Raw genomic sequence first — 14,751 nt, 5'->3', positions numbered from 1 at the left:
TTTGATGTGTGGCCTTTCAGCCCTGCCTTCTCTCCTTCCTTTATACAGACTTCTTTTTTTTTTAAACCCCTGGCACTGAGTACAAAGGACAACTGTCACAGGTTGCAAGCCTTGCTCAGTGAGTCTTGTGACTGGGTTCCCCTGCAGCCGTGCCTGGGAGACACAGGCATCCCTTCACCCCCAGAGCCTCTGGGTGCCTTCAGCTTGACCCGGGGTCTCCCTGCCCTGCTCTCTTGGAGAGGTGGCCTCTGTTGGAGGACCTGCTCTTGCTGCTGGTGCCTTCACTGCACGTGATGTGTGTGTGGCTGAGCCATGGACTATGCCTTCCTGGGGGTGTGCTGGCCGAGTAGTGGTACCCTGTGAAGTACGACAGCCTCTCCAGCTGTCCCCTGGCCTCAGACATCTGGGGTGCTTCACTCCCTGGTCTCTGTGTGGGTAGATGTTTCATTTCTCTGGGTAGGTGCTGAGCCTTGGAGGCAGTGGCTCACAGAGGTGTGTTTGACTTTAAAAGAGGCTGCCAGCTGGTTCCAAAAATAGTTAAGCCATGTCCTTCCCCTGCCAGCAGTGTGTGAGCGCTCTGGTTGCTCTGCCTCTCACTGAGGTGAAGTATTCCAGGTCTGGAGCCTTCCTGTGAGTCTCCGTTGGCATCTCATTGTGGGTGGAACTTGCACTTCCCCAACACCCAGGTACCATGAGGAGCACTCTCTGGCTCTACCAGTGTCTTTGTTTGTGAAGTGTCTTTTCTGTCTTTTGTCCTTCAAATTGGGTTTTTTATCGTTGAGTTTACGTAGTCCAGATAGAATGCGTTAAATACATGCAACCTGTGGCTTGCCTGTTTGTGTTTTTAAGTGTTGTAGTAAGGCTGTTTGTTTGAATATTTATTTATCTGTGGTGCTGGGGATGGAGCCCAGGCCTTGCACATGCTAGTCAAGGTCTCTGCCCCTGAGCCACATCCTAGCTCTTGCCTGTTCATTTTTTAACAGTGTTTGGAATAGAAGTGTATAGTGTGTCAATTTTGGTGAGGTGTATTTAACACAAGCTTTGCCCACTCTTGAGCGTGGTAAGGTGCTTGCTGAGCTGCAGCACAGCCTCTGACTCAAGCGTGTGTGTGTGTGTGTGTGTGTGTGTGTGTGTGAGAGAGAGAGAGAGAGAGAGAGAGAGAGAGAGAGAGAGAGAGAGAGAGAGAGAGAGGCAGGGCTGGAGGGTGTTGGTTATGCCTGATGGTACTCAGTTTTCTCAACACTGTTTATTAAAAAGACACTATCTTTTCCGGTAGAGTGATTTCACTCCTCTGTTAAAGTCCAGTTGAGCACATAAGTGTGGTCCATCCTGGAACACTATTCTGTGAATTCGTCTATTGAGTTTTGAATGCGATAGTCATAGATGGGTCTTGAAATGGGTGCGAGTTCTTCCATGTGGCTCTCCTTTCGCTAGAATGGCTGATTACTCTGGGTCCGTTTACATTTCCATGTACACTGCAGAATCCTGTTAATTTCTAAATAAGTAAAATAAACTGTGTTGGATTCTGGTGGGGGCGTGCTGAATCTGCGTTGGATTGGGAAGGCTGACATCTTAACAATATTGAGTCTTCCAGTCTGTGACAATGGTAGTTTTGCTCATTGCATAGGTCTTTAACTTCTGTCAGCATTGCTTTGTGCTTTTCAGTGAGAGGCTTTGTACAGTTTTGTTGAAATTGCTCCTATATTAAAAAGTCCAACTGGAAGTAAGACTCTTGTATGCTTCATTCTGTTTGCTGCTGTTAGGAGCTTCCTGTGAATGTCATTCCACACTGGCCTGGCTTCCTGTGGTTTACTGGATGTCCTGGCTAGCTCTAGCAGGTGTGCGGTTTCCCTGGGTGTTTCCGTCATAGGCATGCCCACCTTTTCCTTTCCAGGGTGCAGGGCTTTCTCTGCTGCTTTCCTCCTGTGGGGCTGGGACCACCAGCACAGTGCTGTGTGAGGGGGCGTGAGCCCTTGCCTTGCCTGACCCAAGGAGGGCCCGCCTTTCAGCCATGCCTTTGGTGTCAGCTTGGCGTTTCTGTGGGTGCCCTTGGTCAGTTGAGAACATTCTCTCTATTCCTGGTTTGCCAAAAGTCAGCTTGAATATTTTGCCATGCAGTCCTTCTGCACTGTGTTTTATTTATTTTTAGTAGAAATGCAATGGTCGTATTTTGTTTTCTCTTTCACCACTGTGGTAGTTACGCAGGCTGGTCCCAGATGTGGCCGGGTCCTGCTGCACTGTGGTTTTGGCGTGCTGCTGGTCGGCCTGCTGGTGTCCGTTGTGGGGGTCTGCAAACAGAATGAAGCATACAAGAGTCTTACTTCCAGTTGGACTTTTTAATATAGGAGCAATTTCAACAAAACTGTACAAAGCCTCTCACTGAAAAGCACAAAGCAATGCTGACAGAAGTTAAAGACCTATGCAATGAGCAAAACTACCATTGTCACAGACTGGAAGACTCAATATTGTTAAGATGTCAGCCTTCCCAATCCAACGCAGATTCAGCACGCCCCCACCAGAATCCAACACAGTTTATTTTACTTATTTAGAAATTAACAGGATTCTGCAGTGTACATGGAAATGTAAACGGACCCAGAGTAATCAGCCATTCTAGCGAAAGGAGAGCCACATGGAAGGACTCGCACCCATTTCAAGACCCATCTATGACTATCGCATTCAAAACTCAACAGACGGATTCACAGAATAGTGTTCCAGGATGGACCACACTTATGTGCTCAACTGGACTTTAACAGAGGAGTGAAATCACTCTACTGGAAAAGATAGTGTCTTTTTAATAAACAGTGTTGAGAAAACTGAGTACCATCAGGCATAACCAACACCCTCCAGCCCTGCCTCCCTCTCTCTCTCTCTCTCTCTCTCTCTCTCTCTCTCTCTCTTTCTCTCTCTCTCTCTCTCACATCTGTGCTCTGCAGCTCATCTGGTGATGCCCTTTGCCCGCAGGTCACGCTGGTCCTCTACTTGCTGAGAGTGTGCGTCCCTTCGTTACGCAGTTTGCAGGCTTTGTTCAGCAGATACCTGCATCCACCTTTTGCATCGCAGGAAGGTGTTTAGTGATAAAGTTGACCCTTCTACTCCTTCCCATGTTGGTCCTGGTCACGGTCTATGCGGGCCTCCACTGCATACCGTTTTCTGTCAGCATCAGATTGTTTGTTACCCCTTATTGTCTGTAGGGTTCATGCATATCTGATGTGGGAGTCATGGCCTGTCCAGCCTCTCCCTTGCTCCACCTCTCTAGCTGGGATATGCACTGGCTCTCTGCAGTGGTCAAGGGCTAACTTTGAGTGTGATTCTTCATTGTTGCTTCATGGGTTTCTGCTCTTTGTGTTTCCTCTCGCTTACTTTGTATTTGACATGCATATTTTCCTCAGTGGTGGCTGCTGCTGCTTTTTATTTTTTGAACTGAGAATTGAATCTAGGACTTCTCGCATTCCAGACAAGTGCTCTACCTCAAAGTTAAATTCCCCAGCCCTTTTAAAATTTGATTTTGAGACAGTTCTCACTAAGTTACTGAGGCTGGCCTTGGACTTGCCATCCTCCTGCCTCAGCCTTCCTAGTTGCTCAGTGACAGGTGTGGCCACCACACGTTACTTCCTTAGCTTCTTAAGGTAGTCATGTTGGTCATTGGTTTTAAGCCCTTTCTTCAAATATGAACTGGAACATCTCCTAAGCGCTGGAGCAGCCAGGCTGTCCCATGCCTGAGTGAGGTGTGGTCTGGTGCTTGCTGCCTCCACAGCTTTCAAGCCCACCTCTTGTTTTACACCACGATTGGAAAGCAGGTGGCCCCCCAGGTGGCTCCTCCTGGGGGGCAGTTTGAAATGGCCCTCGTGGTGATGGACCTGAGCTAGGGACATCAGGGCGAGCCTCTGGGTTAGCACACAGTAGGTGCAGGCGTTCACTCACAGATGGAGGTTCAGCAGGTGCACACACACGCGCGGCTCCATGCTGTGGTGAGTGCCTGGAAACTACACCCACCACACACCCTGCTCAGATCTCAGGTTTTACTCTTCTGCAGTGAAGGAACCAGGACTCCCCTGAGAAGGGGCTGGTATCAGGGCTGGGACAGGGAGCGTCCAGATCCAGCCTGTGCTTCTTGTACTGCCAGAGAGTGAGGAAGGGCCCAAACCACACACAGGGACAGAGTGCAGGGACCAGCTGGACAGCTCCCAGCAGCCAGGGCTGGAGGGCTGGATTCACAGAACTAAGGAACATTGCACCTCACGAGTGTGAGACCAGCCTGTGCCTCCACACGCAGGCCAGTTGTTACATGGGGAGAACGCCAAGAAAGTCAGGTGAATGCTCTGCCCTCATGGAGGTGAGGGGTGACTCCCACCCTTACCTGTGGCCCTCCAGAGCTGCCTCCTTCCTGGAAGGGAAGAGTTGCTGTACAGTAGAGACCTAACAGGTGCACCTTGGCCAGGGCCAGGGCAGCCTCACAGTGCTAAGTGTTCACAGAGGGGACCCTGCATGGGCTGTCGAGAAGGGTGGTTTTCCTCTGGGGTCCTCCTCCCTAAACCACAGCCCTGGTCTAGCTCTGAGAAAATGCCAGACAAGTCCAGCTCGGGGACCCTGACCAGCCCCTCAAAACCACTCAGGTCGTCAATCAAAAATGAACTATGGTAGCCAAGAGGAGCCCTGGAGGCAGGACCACATGTCAGGTGGGTGCTGGGACAGAAGGTCCAGAGGGAAGTGAGAGGGAATGAGTCCAAGGTGGGCTTAGCGAGTAACAATGTATCAACTTTGATTTTAGCTAGTAACAATGTATTATTGACTCATTCATTGTCAACAAATGCACCATCCTGATATAAGGGGTTAACTGGGGATTCTGTCCTATCTTTGCAAATTTTCTGTAAACCTAAATCTATTCTGAAACTATAAGCTCATTACAAATAAAATACTTGCACACATGCAGGCTCATGGCTCTGTGTGTCCTGCCCCACCCTGCTCATCCAGTGGGCTTTCGTCCAGCCTTCTCCTTGGCTGGCTTTGCCCTGAGGGTCCTGGGGCTGCTCTTTTTCTAAGGCGAAAAGCCAGGCCACACCAGTGCCTGCACAGCCCCTCGTGGCCAGGTGTGTCTGTCTTCTCAGCAAGGCCCTCTAGTTGCCCAGCTTGGGTGGGTGACAGTTCCTGCTCTGTCCCCTCAGGGAGAAACAGGGACCTTCTAGCAGTACCTGTACACCCTGGCTACTGCCCTCAGGAGCTGCTGTGGCACTTGGCTGCACCTGATACTTTAGGGCGTCCCGTGCTCCTCACCCTGTGTTCATTCTCTAGTCCGGTATGCTTGACTCTGGATGGATGCCCCCTTACCCATGCTTTGTCCTGCTTCCCCCTCGGCCCACTGTCTCCCCCCACCACCCCCTTCACAACAGCGTCTGCTGTTCACCAACCCATGTGCCTCAGTCACCCCTCCTGAGCCCACCCCAGGCTGCCTGTCTGCTCTCTCTTCTGTGCAGGCTCTGCCCCCTGCTGGCTCCAAGTCCACATCATGCACCTCCTGGTCTCCCACCAGCCCCCTTTTGCCATATGGGCATCCCCTGGTGCCTGTCTCATGGCTCCTCTCACTGTCAGTGGTGCTGCCTTGGCAAACAGGCTGGCACGAGTGTGGTGCCTGGACCACTGGCATCACGGGACCTGGCTGCCCACACTAGACAGAGAGAAGCCTCCTGAGTGCACGATTTGTGGCTCTGTGCCTTCCCAGGCTGCTCTTGTGGCTGTTGGTGGCCTGACTGGGAGAATGGAACCATGGCCTGGGAGACTGCTGCCACCTGTTGGGGAAGGGGAGCCAGCCAGGGAAGTCCTCCCCGTGGCTCCTGGGCAGTGCTAGGCTGGGTCTGTGTGCGCCACTTCTGCGTGCTCGCTCTGCAGGGAAGTGCAGGCATCACGGGACAGAGCTCTCTTGGCTATTGGGTTGTGAGCCTCCCTCCCTTACATCCCTCTGCTGCTTTCCAGGTGACTCTGTATACTGTCAGCCTGATCCCACCTGCCACCTGCCATGGAGGGGCTCTGCTCATTGGGAGGCAGGCAGGGTGTCTGGGTTCAGTGGGTGGAGCTGCCGTGAGCCCATGTTGACCACATCGTGGCTCCGTGGGGTCCAGTCTGAGAGTGGGTGGAAGAACCACCCCCAGGTACATGGTTTTTAGGCCTTGGTGGTCTCCTGTGCGCAGACTAGCCATTAAGAGGCCTTGGCCTTGCAACTTCTCAAGCCCCAGTAGGAAAGCACCCTGGACTTTCTGTCAGTTTCTGGCCCTCAGTGGTGGCCTCAGCTGACCATCCACTGTTGCAGGAGTAGTGCCCTCCAGACACCTCAGGAGCCAGTCTGTCTGACCCAAAGACCTAGAGTGAGTGTCTCATGTTCACTCTGCAGATGAATTCACTGGCCTTTCTGTCCCTGGCTTGAGTCTTGCTGGAGGGTCCCCACCTGCCTGCTGGTTTCTTGGCTTGGCTCAGCTGGGCAGGGAACAGGCTTAGGCTGCATCAACCTTAGGTGGCATCGGAGGGCCCTTGGCTATGATTGAGGACTGCCCTGTCCTCTCCTCTGGTCTTCCTTGGCCCCGCCTTGCCAGCCAGCTCTGCATAACTCTGAAAAGGCAATTCAGGCCCTCCCTGTTTCCCATTTGGCCGGCCCTGGCGGCCCTTTGCTCTGTTGAGGGAACAACTGTTTGTTTCTGCAGGCCTCCTCATTGGCCCAGAGCGAGGGCGGAGGGCACTTCCGAGGGAGGGAGCCCGGAGCAGCAGGCCTGGGCCCTACTTTTCTTCCCAGCCCCGGCTCTCCCACACCATGCTCAGAGATCACTGCAGTCTCCCCGCAGACCGAGCTCTGCTCAACCAGCCCCCCAAAACTGGACTCCGCTGCAAAATGGTACTTCAGGCAGTCAGCAGAGTGCTCAGGTAACCACCTTCCCACAGAGGTCCTTCTGGGGTAGCTGGTCTGGCCTCAGCTCCTTCCAGGCAAAGCAGCGGGGAGTCCCTGTGGGATGGATGAGGATCTGCGGCCAGAACGGCCTACCCCGCAAGGTTCCTCTTAACTGCCTGCACTTCCTGCTGCCCTGTGGGGAGCCTTTCCCTAGTGCCCACCGTACTGACTCAGTCTCTCAGGACTTAGGACATCTGACTTCTGCCTGGTCCCCTCCAGATGTTCCTGTATAGCAGGTGCCTCTCACCACCAGCAGGTGTGTCTAGCCTGTTGTTCCTGCCAGTAACTGGGAGGGACTTGGGCTGTCCGAAGCAGGAGTGACCCCACAGCCTGTTCTTTGGTGTCCAGGTCCAGAGGAGTGATGTGGGGCACCCCAGGTGTCTCGTGGGAGGTTGGCTGCTGAAGGGTTATTGCCCAAAGTGTCATTTCTGAGAGTTTTCTGCCTCTGACCTACCTGGTACGTGGGCACACGTGTGTGTTAGTGTGTAAGTGTGTTGGTGTGCACTTTGCGCCTGGCTGTGATTTCCAGGTGCCTGGGGCTGTGCTAGGATGTGTTGGATTTCCCTGCAGCCATGCCAGTCTCTGGGCCGGTCATCATTGAAAATGAAAGCAGACTTTCCAAGGTGGACTTCATTGTAACCAGTGAAACAGGGTTCAAAACTCGTTCCTGGTGAGACTTTGAGGGGCAGAGCCTGCTGGTGGTGTCCATTAGGAAATGGCCAGAGTTCTTGGGCACATGGCTCCCGTGTGTCCTGCTGTCTCCAGGCACTGCCAGCCCTTCTCTTGGCTGCAGCATGACCACTGGTCCGCCATGGCAGGGGGGCTTCACAGTGGGCCTACGTGGAAACTAGAGAACTGAGCCGTCTGACTTTAATGTGAAGACGTGAGATTCTGGAAACATGTGGGCGAGTTGGTGACATCATTAGTCCAGTCTGGATCAGTGCATTCTGGAAGACCATGCACACGAATGTCCGTATGTGTGTAGTGGGGAGCAGACGCCAGGTCAGCTCCAGGGGGGATAGAGCGGCTTTGTCATAGCCTGGCTGCAGGAGTCCCAGCCACCGGGGAAGCCATGGCAGAAGTCAGGGAGGCCCCTTGGAAGGGGGCAACTCAGCCAGGAGCCTCCCTAAGGCAGGGTGTGCAGCACTGCACACTTGAGCACTGGCTGCATGTGGGTGGGGCGCCTGTTCTCCTGGACACTTGGCTGAGGGCTCTGCCCTCTCTGTTGTCTGGGTGTCTCCAGGAGTGGGTCTCATGCTGTGTCCAGACGCAGTAAGCTCACAGCCCTGACGTAATGGCACACCTGCCTGGGGGCCATAGTTTCTCCTAGAAGAGAGCTCGTGTGTCCCTTTGGCAGGTGCAGGTGCAGGGAGGAGTCGGGTGGGGCTGGGAGGACCTGGGGAGGCCTGCGACAACACTGTCCAGGTGTGTGGGGTGCCTCCTGGTGTTGGAGACCGTTTTCAGGCCCCCTGAGACCTAGGGAGGCTGGGTAGGAGATGGGCACCCTTCTGGTGGACATCTGTCCTGTCTGTTCTTGCTGTTGGGGTATCAGGAGAGCCTGGGAATGCTGGTTCCTCAAGGGAAGGCTGGTCTACCTGGCCTGATGGTAGGGAAGCCGTCTCTGGGGCCTCGCCTTTTTCAGCTGGCACTTGTCCACTGAGAGTACAGGCCTCTGGAGATGTCCCACACCGTGCCGTCCACTTGGCTTCCTCTAACAGTGCTGTTTCTTGGGCCGAGCTCCAGAACTTGCACTCCCAGCCCCTCGTGCCCACCCCTGCCCCCACAGTGTGGGAGGGGTTGAGCAGTGGGTTTGGGAAGGCAAGGCCTGCCCACTTTCCCTCCTGAGGCTTGAGCCCACCCCCTACCCAGCTCCTCCTTTCTTGAAATGCCCCGTAAGGGACTTCCTTGACCTGATCCCTGCCATCCCCAGCCTCCTAGGTCGCTGCCGTCCCCCTCAGTCTCCACCCTCTCTTGGCTTCCCACAAGCATTCCCCCAAATCACCTGTGCTTGTCTCCTGGGGAACCTTGCTGTCCTGACACTGGCAGAGGCCTAGGAAGGCAGGGTGGGGCTCAGAGAGGCCTAGCTAAGGCAGCCCAGCACAGGGCGAGGGGTAGTGCCAGACCCAGCTGCTCCTGCACCCACCCCTGCCCTGTGCTGCTCTAGCTGCACTTGCTCTGTGCTGGCAACCCCCAGCCCCTACCTGTCACAGACGCCATGAAGATTCATTTTGTTTTTAGAACCTGCAAGCTCCCGTTGCTCCTGGCGAGTGGGCATGCCTGCGATGGTGCCCCCCAGTGGTGGCAGTGCATGCCAGGGCAGGAAGCTGGGAGCACCGCGCAGGCCAGTGGCTGTCAGAAATCGGGGTGACCTTTGATGGGGTCTTAGAGGGTCAGGGGAGGTTTGCCACGTACGCCTGGTGCTGTGAGTCGGGGGGCATACAGACCCTGGCAGCAGCAGGGAGGACGAGCGGCAGTGCCCGGCAAGTGCATGGGGGCAGGCAGAAGGTGACTCCGGTGGGGTCGAGGCATGTCTGCAGAGGGCGGCACTGGCTAGAGGGTCCAGCCTCAGCCCACTGTGGGGTTTGGGAGTCTCCTGTCTGCCAGGACCACCCAGAACAGAGCAGCCGGGGCTGGGTCAGGGGACCTAGCTAGGACCCCTCCAGGGAAGGAAGGAAAGTTGGAATGGGGTGTGTTTGTCCTGTGGAGTCCCCTCCATCCATACTTACAAGGTCCTTCCTCAGGCAGAGGTTGGACCCTATGTGTCCCCTTGGTCCTGCCCCACAGGACCAGGTGAGCCCTGTGATGGGGATCCAGGAGAGTTGTCCCAAAGTGCACTGGGCTCTGGGGACCTCCCCCCGCTGGGCTGGGGTGATAGGGACAGTGAAACTGAAGAGCTCTGGGGACGTGGCGTTGCATCTGCCTGCTTGTTGGAAGGGCGGGTCCTGGAGGAAGTAAGCAAGTGCCGGTGCCCAACATGGACATGCTCGCTGCCCTCCAGCCATGGCCCACAGCCTCTGTGGCTCCGCCTGGGGGGCCAGGCCTCCAGGCAGGCACTGCCCTTATCTGACCCCTCTGAGAACCCAGGTGGAGGCTGGCCTTGGCTCTGGGGCGTGTCCCAGCCTCTATAAAGTGTTCGAGGTGTGAGGACAGGATGCTATTCCTAGGGCAGCCTCCCCGAGGTGCCCCTGCCAAAGGCCTGAGACCACTGGTTCCTTCTGGCACCTCTGCCTTGTCCCATCCCACTCCCTGCAGCTCTTAAGGGGACAGAGCAAGAGACTGGTGGCAGCCTGGTGGCAGCCTGGCCCCACTGCAGCCCATCTTGCCATGCAATTATGGCCCCCCATTGGGAGCTGGGCTCAACTTGTGTCACTGGCTCAGGTGGAACTTGCCCGCAGAGCAAGGTACGTAGGAGATGGAGGTCAGTTTGGTGGCAGTGGGGACTAGGCCCCGGATCCTGAGAGAATCCACCCTGCTGGTGTGGAGCTTGAGTGCCTCCTAAGAAGGGCCCACGTGCCCAGCATTGTATTCCAGGCTGGGCTCAGCTTTTTGTTTGCGTGAACTCAACTCCACTGGGGCCAAATAGCAGGGATCAGAGAAGTGTTGGGGACAGGAAGTGGAAGTGTCCTGAGGATCTCTGCAGAGCGCCTCTTGGGGCCTGTCCCTGTCAGTAGCTCTGGGAAAGCCTGGGAGCTACTATGCCAGGCCAGAGCTGTGGGCCCAAGAACTCCTGCCAGGAGCCTCAAGGTGGCTGCAGAGTGGTGCATGCACACTGCGCCTCCGCCCAGCAGACCCCCACCACTCTCTGACAGAGTTCGCTGTGTGTCCAGAGCCCCAGAGCCCTGTCCTGTCCCCTGCCTGGCTCTGGCCACTCCCAGCTCTGCCCCGGAGGCTAAGCACAGTCGCCTTTTAAGGCGAAGATCTGCCTTGAGATGCCAAAAGGAAAACATTTCCTTGGCATTCAGGGAGTGTTTTTCTTCCTCTTTCTCTTAAATAAACCATCAGCAGCCTTTCAAAATACAAGGGAAAAAATAGGACATGGTCAGAGGGTTTCAAAGACCTTTTGCCTCCCTTGTGGCCTCCCATGGCTGTTGGAGGACAGGCACAGAGCAGGCCAGGTTACCTCCCAGCACCGAGTGCCCTGGCTGGCATCAGTGCCTTGTGCTCGAGATGGGCAGGAAGGCAAGTGCCCAGCACACGCCCCACCTGACTAATCTCTACTTGGACAGCCAGGGGCAGCAGCTAGCTGTCCACCTTGGGAGAAGCCAGGGTCAGGATTGTGCCTTCTTTCCTTCCTGGGCACCCGCAACCTGGAGGGGCATGCTGGGGCCAAGGCCAGGGCCACCTTCGCCTCCCCTGCCTCTCCACTGTGCTCACGTTTTAGCACACTCTTCTTCCCCAAGGTGGCTCAGCAGCTCTCCCAGCGCCCCCACCCCACCCCATGGAGCAGGGCGTACTCCCAAGGAGGCCCCTCCGGGGACGGTCCTCCTAGCTGACTTCTCTGACCCACTTTGGCCCCCTGCTCAGCACTTGTGCTCCTTGCAGCAGGCGGCATCACTGGGGGCAGGGAAACTGGGTGCCTACCCTTGTCCCTTCATCTGTCCAGTGGAGCCTCAGCACTCCCAGACAGCCCTCCTCAGGTGGCCTCTTTTGGTCACAAGGCTTCATGACAATATTGACTAACTGTTTTTTTCAAAATCCTGTTGACCACTGAAGAATTCAGTTGTTCAGATGAGACCAAGCTAGAGATGTTCCCTGCAGGCTCTCAGGCATTGCTCCTAGGAGCCCATTGGGAGACTAAGATGTCAGAGAGCCTCCTACAGGCACAGCCAGTGGATTGCAGCCTGGTCCCTCGCTGGCGCCACCGAGGTCCTTGGAGGCCATTGGGAGGCACTCCTGCCTGCCACATCTTAATGTCAGGAGGCATCAAAAGGCCTTATGACAGGAGTCTGCGGGGCGAGGCTGGTGGGCTGACGGGAGCATCTGCTGCCCCTTCAGCAGCCGCTTTGGGAATTCAGTGTGGAGGCTTCAAGTGAAAGCTCTCTACTCCTAGGCACGTTTGTGCCCAGTGCAGACTTTGCCACATGACACAGAGACTGTCAGATGAGTCTCCTGACTGGCCTAGTCTCAGAGAACTCGGGCCAGGCATTCCCAGCCACCAGGGCACTCTGGTGGGAGCACCCGTCTCAGTGCCTCTTAAGAGGCTGGTGGGTGGAAGGGCCTCATGTGCAGGCTCACTGCTGCTGCAGCACTTACTGGAACAGCTGGACTGGAGGAGGTGACCGTCTGCAGGACCTGAGCATGCTCTGCATTGTGGCTTGGGAGCTGTTTACCCAGTTCAAATGAAAACAAGACATTTTTAAAAGATATATTTATTCACTTTAAAATAGCCATGACAAGCGCACTGTGTGTTAACATAGCAGGACAATTTCATAGAAAAGGTCTTTTGGGGGAGAAGCTCAATGAGGAGTCCCGGAGGGTCCTAGAGGAGGCTGGGCTTCCACACCACCTCTACCTTACTTTGACCTGTGGGCACCCTGCAGGGTCTTCCAGTGGACTCGATGCAGGGTAGCAGGTGGGAGTGTCCCAGCTGAGCGCATCAGTGAGAACTCAGGGAGAGGCTGTCTCCTGTGCTTGCTGTCCATTGGCTGCCAGGAAGGATGGGGCTGGGATTGCCGCTCAGTGGTGGAGCGTTTGCCTGGTACGTGTGAGGCTTTGGGTTCAATTCTCAGCACTACATATAAACAAATAAATACAAATACAGTTCCATCAACAACTAAAAATATATTTAAAAAAAAAGAAAGAAATGAATGAAGGATGCCTCTATGCTCTTGGGGTGCCCAGCAGCAGGGCTCCTGTCACCTGGGGTAAGGTTGCCCCACCCCTGAGCTATGTTCTGCCCTGGAGCCTCAATGTGAACACACAGTGAGACAGGGAGACACAGGCTCAGTGCATGTGTCTCCAGGGAACACAGGCACAGTGAGATTGCCTGCGGAGGGACCTAGACTCACGAGAGTGGCCCCACAGGCCCACAGTGTAGACCAGAGTTGTGGTCACACCCCCAGAAGGGCAGCCTGTGCTCAGGTGGCTACCACTTGCCTGTCCTGGGGTCCTGCCTCCAGCCAGTCAAGAGGCCTGATGCGCCTGCAAGCCAGGCCAAAACCCCCTGAGGATGGGGTCCAGGGCAGGCACCATGTCGGACAGCTTCCCACCTGGAACCGTGTAGCTTCCGGTCCTGCTGGGCTCTGTCAGAGGGGTTGGCTTCCCTCTGCAGGCTTAGGTGTTGGCAGCTTACCCCACTGCCACAGGCCGATCCCTCCTTGAGGCCCTGTGTGGTCTGGGTCCAGCGGGGCACGTGGTGACCACACCGTCCTTTCTGTTGGCAGGAAGTCTAAAGCAAAGCCCAACGGCAAGAAGCCGGCTGCAGAGGAGAAGAAGGTGTACCTGGAGCCAGAACACACCAAGTCCAGAATCACTGACTTTGAGTTCAAGGAGCTCGTGGTGCTGCCCCGGGAGATCGACCTCAACGAGTGGCTGGCCAGCAACAGTGCGTGCAGGCCAGCGGGAGGGCCACAGTGATGTGGGGAGGGCTGGCCCCTCCTCCCTCCTTGTGTGTTCTTGAGTGTGCCCAAGCTGGTCTCAGCGACCCATCTGCTGGGGAGGGTGTGGGGAAGGTGCGGCCCTGCACACATCCACCGGAAGCAGGGGTGTTCTCACCTGCCCTTTCCGTCTCTTCCAGCAACGACATTTTTCCACCACGTCAACCTACAGTATAGCACAATCTCGGAGTTCTGCACAGGAGAGACATGTCAGACAATGGCTGTTTGTAACACGTGAGTGATGGCCTGGCACAGCCCCTCCCGGGAGGCTTGGGCTGGGCGTTGCTGCCTTTCTGCCCAGGCTCTTGGCTTCTCAAACTTGGTCCACACCTGGAGCCCCTGCAGAGTCCCAGGCTGGGCATTCTTCCACACCATCCTGTCCCTGAGGAGCCATTGGCCCAGCTGTGAGGGGCCCTGTTGGGGTACAGGAGGTGCCAGGAGTTGCTGAGGCTAATAGGCAGGGAGGTTTCCAAAGGGAGCACCCAGGTGTGGCTCCCTGAGGCTGCAGAGCACCACAAGGGTCCCTTTTCAGAGCCCTCCGTGTCCTGAGTGGGGCTCCAGGACTGCGGTGAGCAGACTGGTTTTGTGGGGGCTGGGCACCCTCTTCTGCCCTCTTCTGGAAGCGTGTACATGTTCAGCTCCACAGTAGGCGGTGTCCCTGAGGCTCCATGCCTGCACTTGGGGTAGGAGGTGCTGCCAGTGCTTTGCTGGGGTTGGGAGTGGCCAGGGCCAGAAGGCCAGCTCAGCAGGCTTAGCCTGGGGCTGGTGCAGTGAGGTTCAGAAGGTTTTGTTGGTACTGTGTTATTCTTTTTAGATATACATGCAGCAGAGTGTATTTTGACTGTGTTATACATACATGGAGTATGGCTTATTCTAATGAGGATCCCATTCCTGTGGTTGTGCGTGAAGTGGAGTTTCACTGGTTTTGTATTCATGTACAAACATAGGGAAGTGACATCCCACTCATTCTCCCATCTTTCCTATCCCCATCCCCGCTCCCCTCCCTCCATTCCCCTTCATCTAATCCAATGAACTTCTATTACCCACCCCATTGTGTGTTAGCATCCGCATATCAGAGAGAACATTCGGCCTTTGGTTTTTTGGGATTGGCTTATTTCATTTAGCATGATAGTCTCCAGTTCCATCTACTTACCAACAAATACCATAATTTCATTCTTCTTCATGGCTGAATAATATTGCATTGTTATATGTACCACATTTTCT

The 14,751-nt window shown here is 55.3% G+C and overlaps 1 protein-coding gene across 4 annotated transcripts in view; it reads left to right on the top strand.

Annotated features, from left to right (window-relative positions):
• Mob2 (MOB kinase activator 2) overlaps positions 1-14,751 on the top strand; it is a 62,060-nt gene that overhangs the window by 41,072 nt on the left and 6,237 nt on the right. For 3 of the 4 annotated variants that reach the window (XM_047519633.1, XM_047519631.1, XM_047519632.1), the window contains exons 2-3: positions 13,315-13,475; positions 13,668-13,761. In XM_047519633.1, coding sequence (XP_047375589.1) covers positions 13,315-13,475; positions 13,668-13,761 — 255 coding nt within the window. Of the gene's footprint in view, positions 1-6,750; positions 6,907-13,314; positions 13,476-13,667; positions 13,762-14,751 lie in introns of those variants that run through there. The other variant, XM_047519630.1, reaches the window with a different exon arrangement.

Source organism: Sciurus carolinensis, chromosome 11 (assembly GCF_902686445.1).
Source record: "Sciurus carolinensis chromosome 11, mSciCar1.2, whole genome shotgun sequence".
NCBI lineage: Eukaryota > Metazoa > Chordata > Mammalia > Rodentia > Sciuridae > Sciurus > Sciurus carolinensis.
This window is presented reverse-complemented; position numbering and strand designations above follow the sequence as displayed.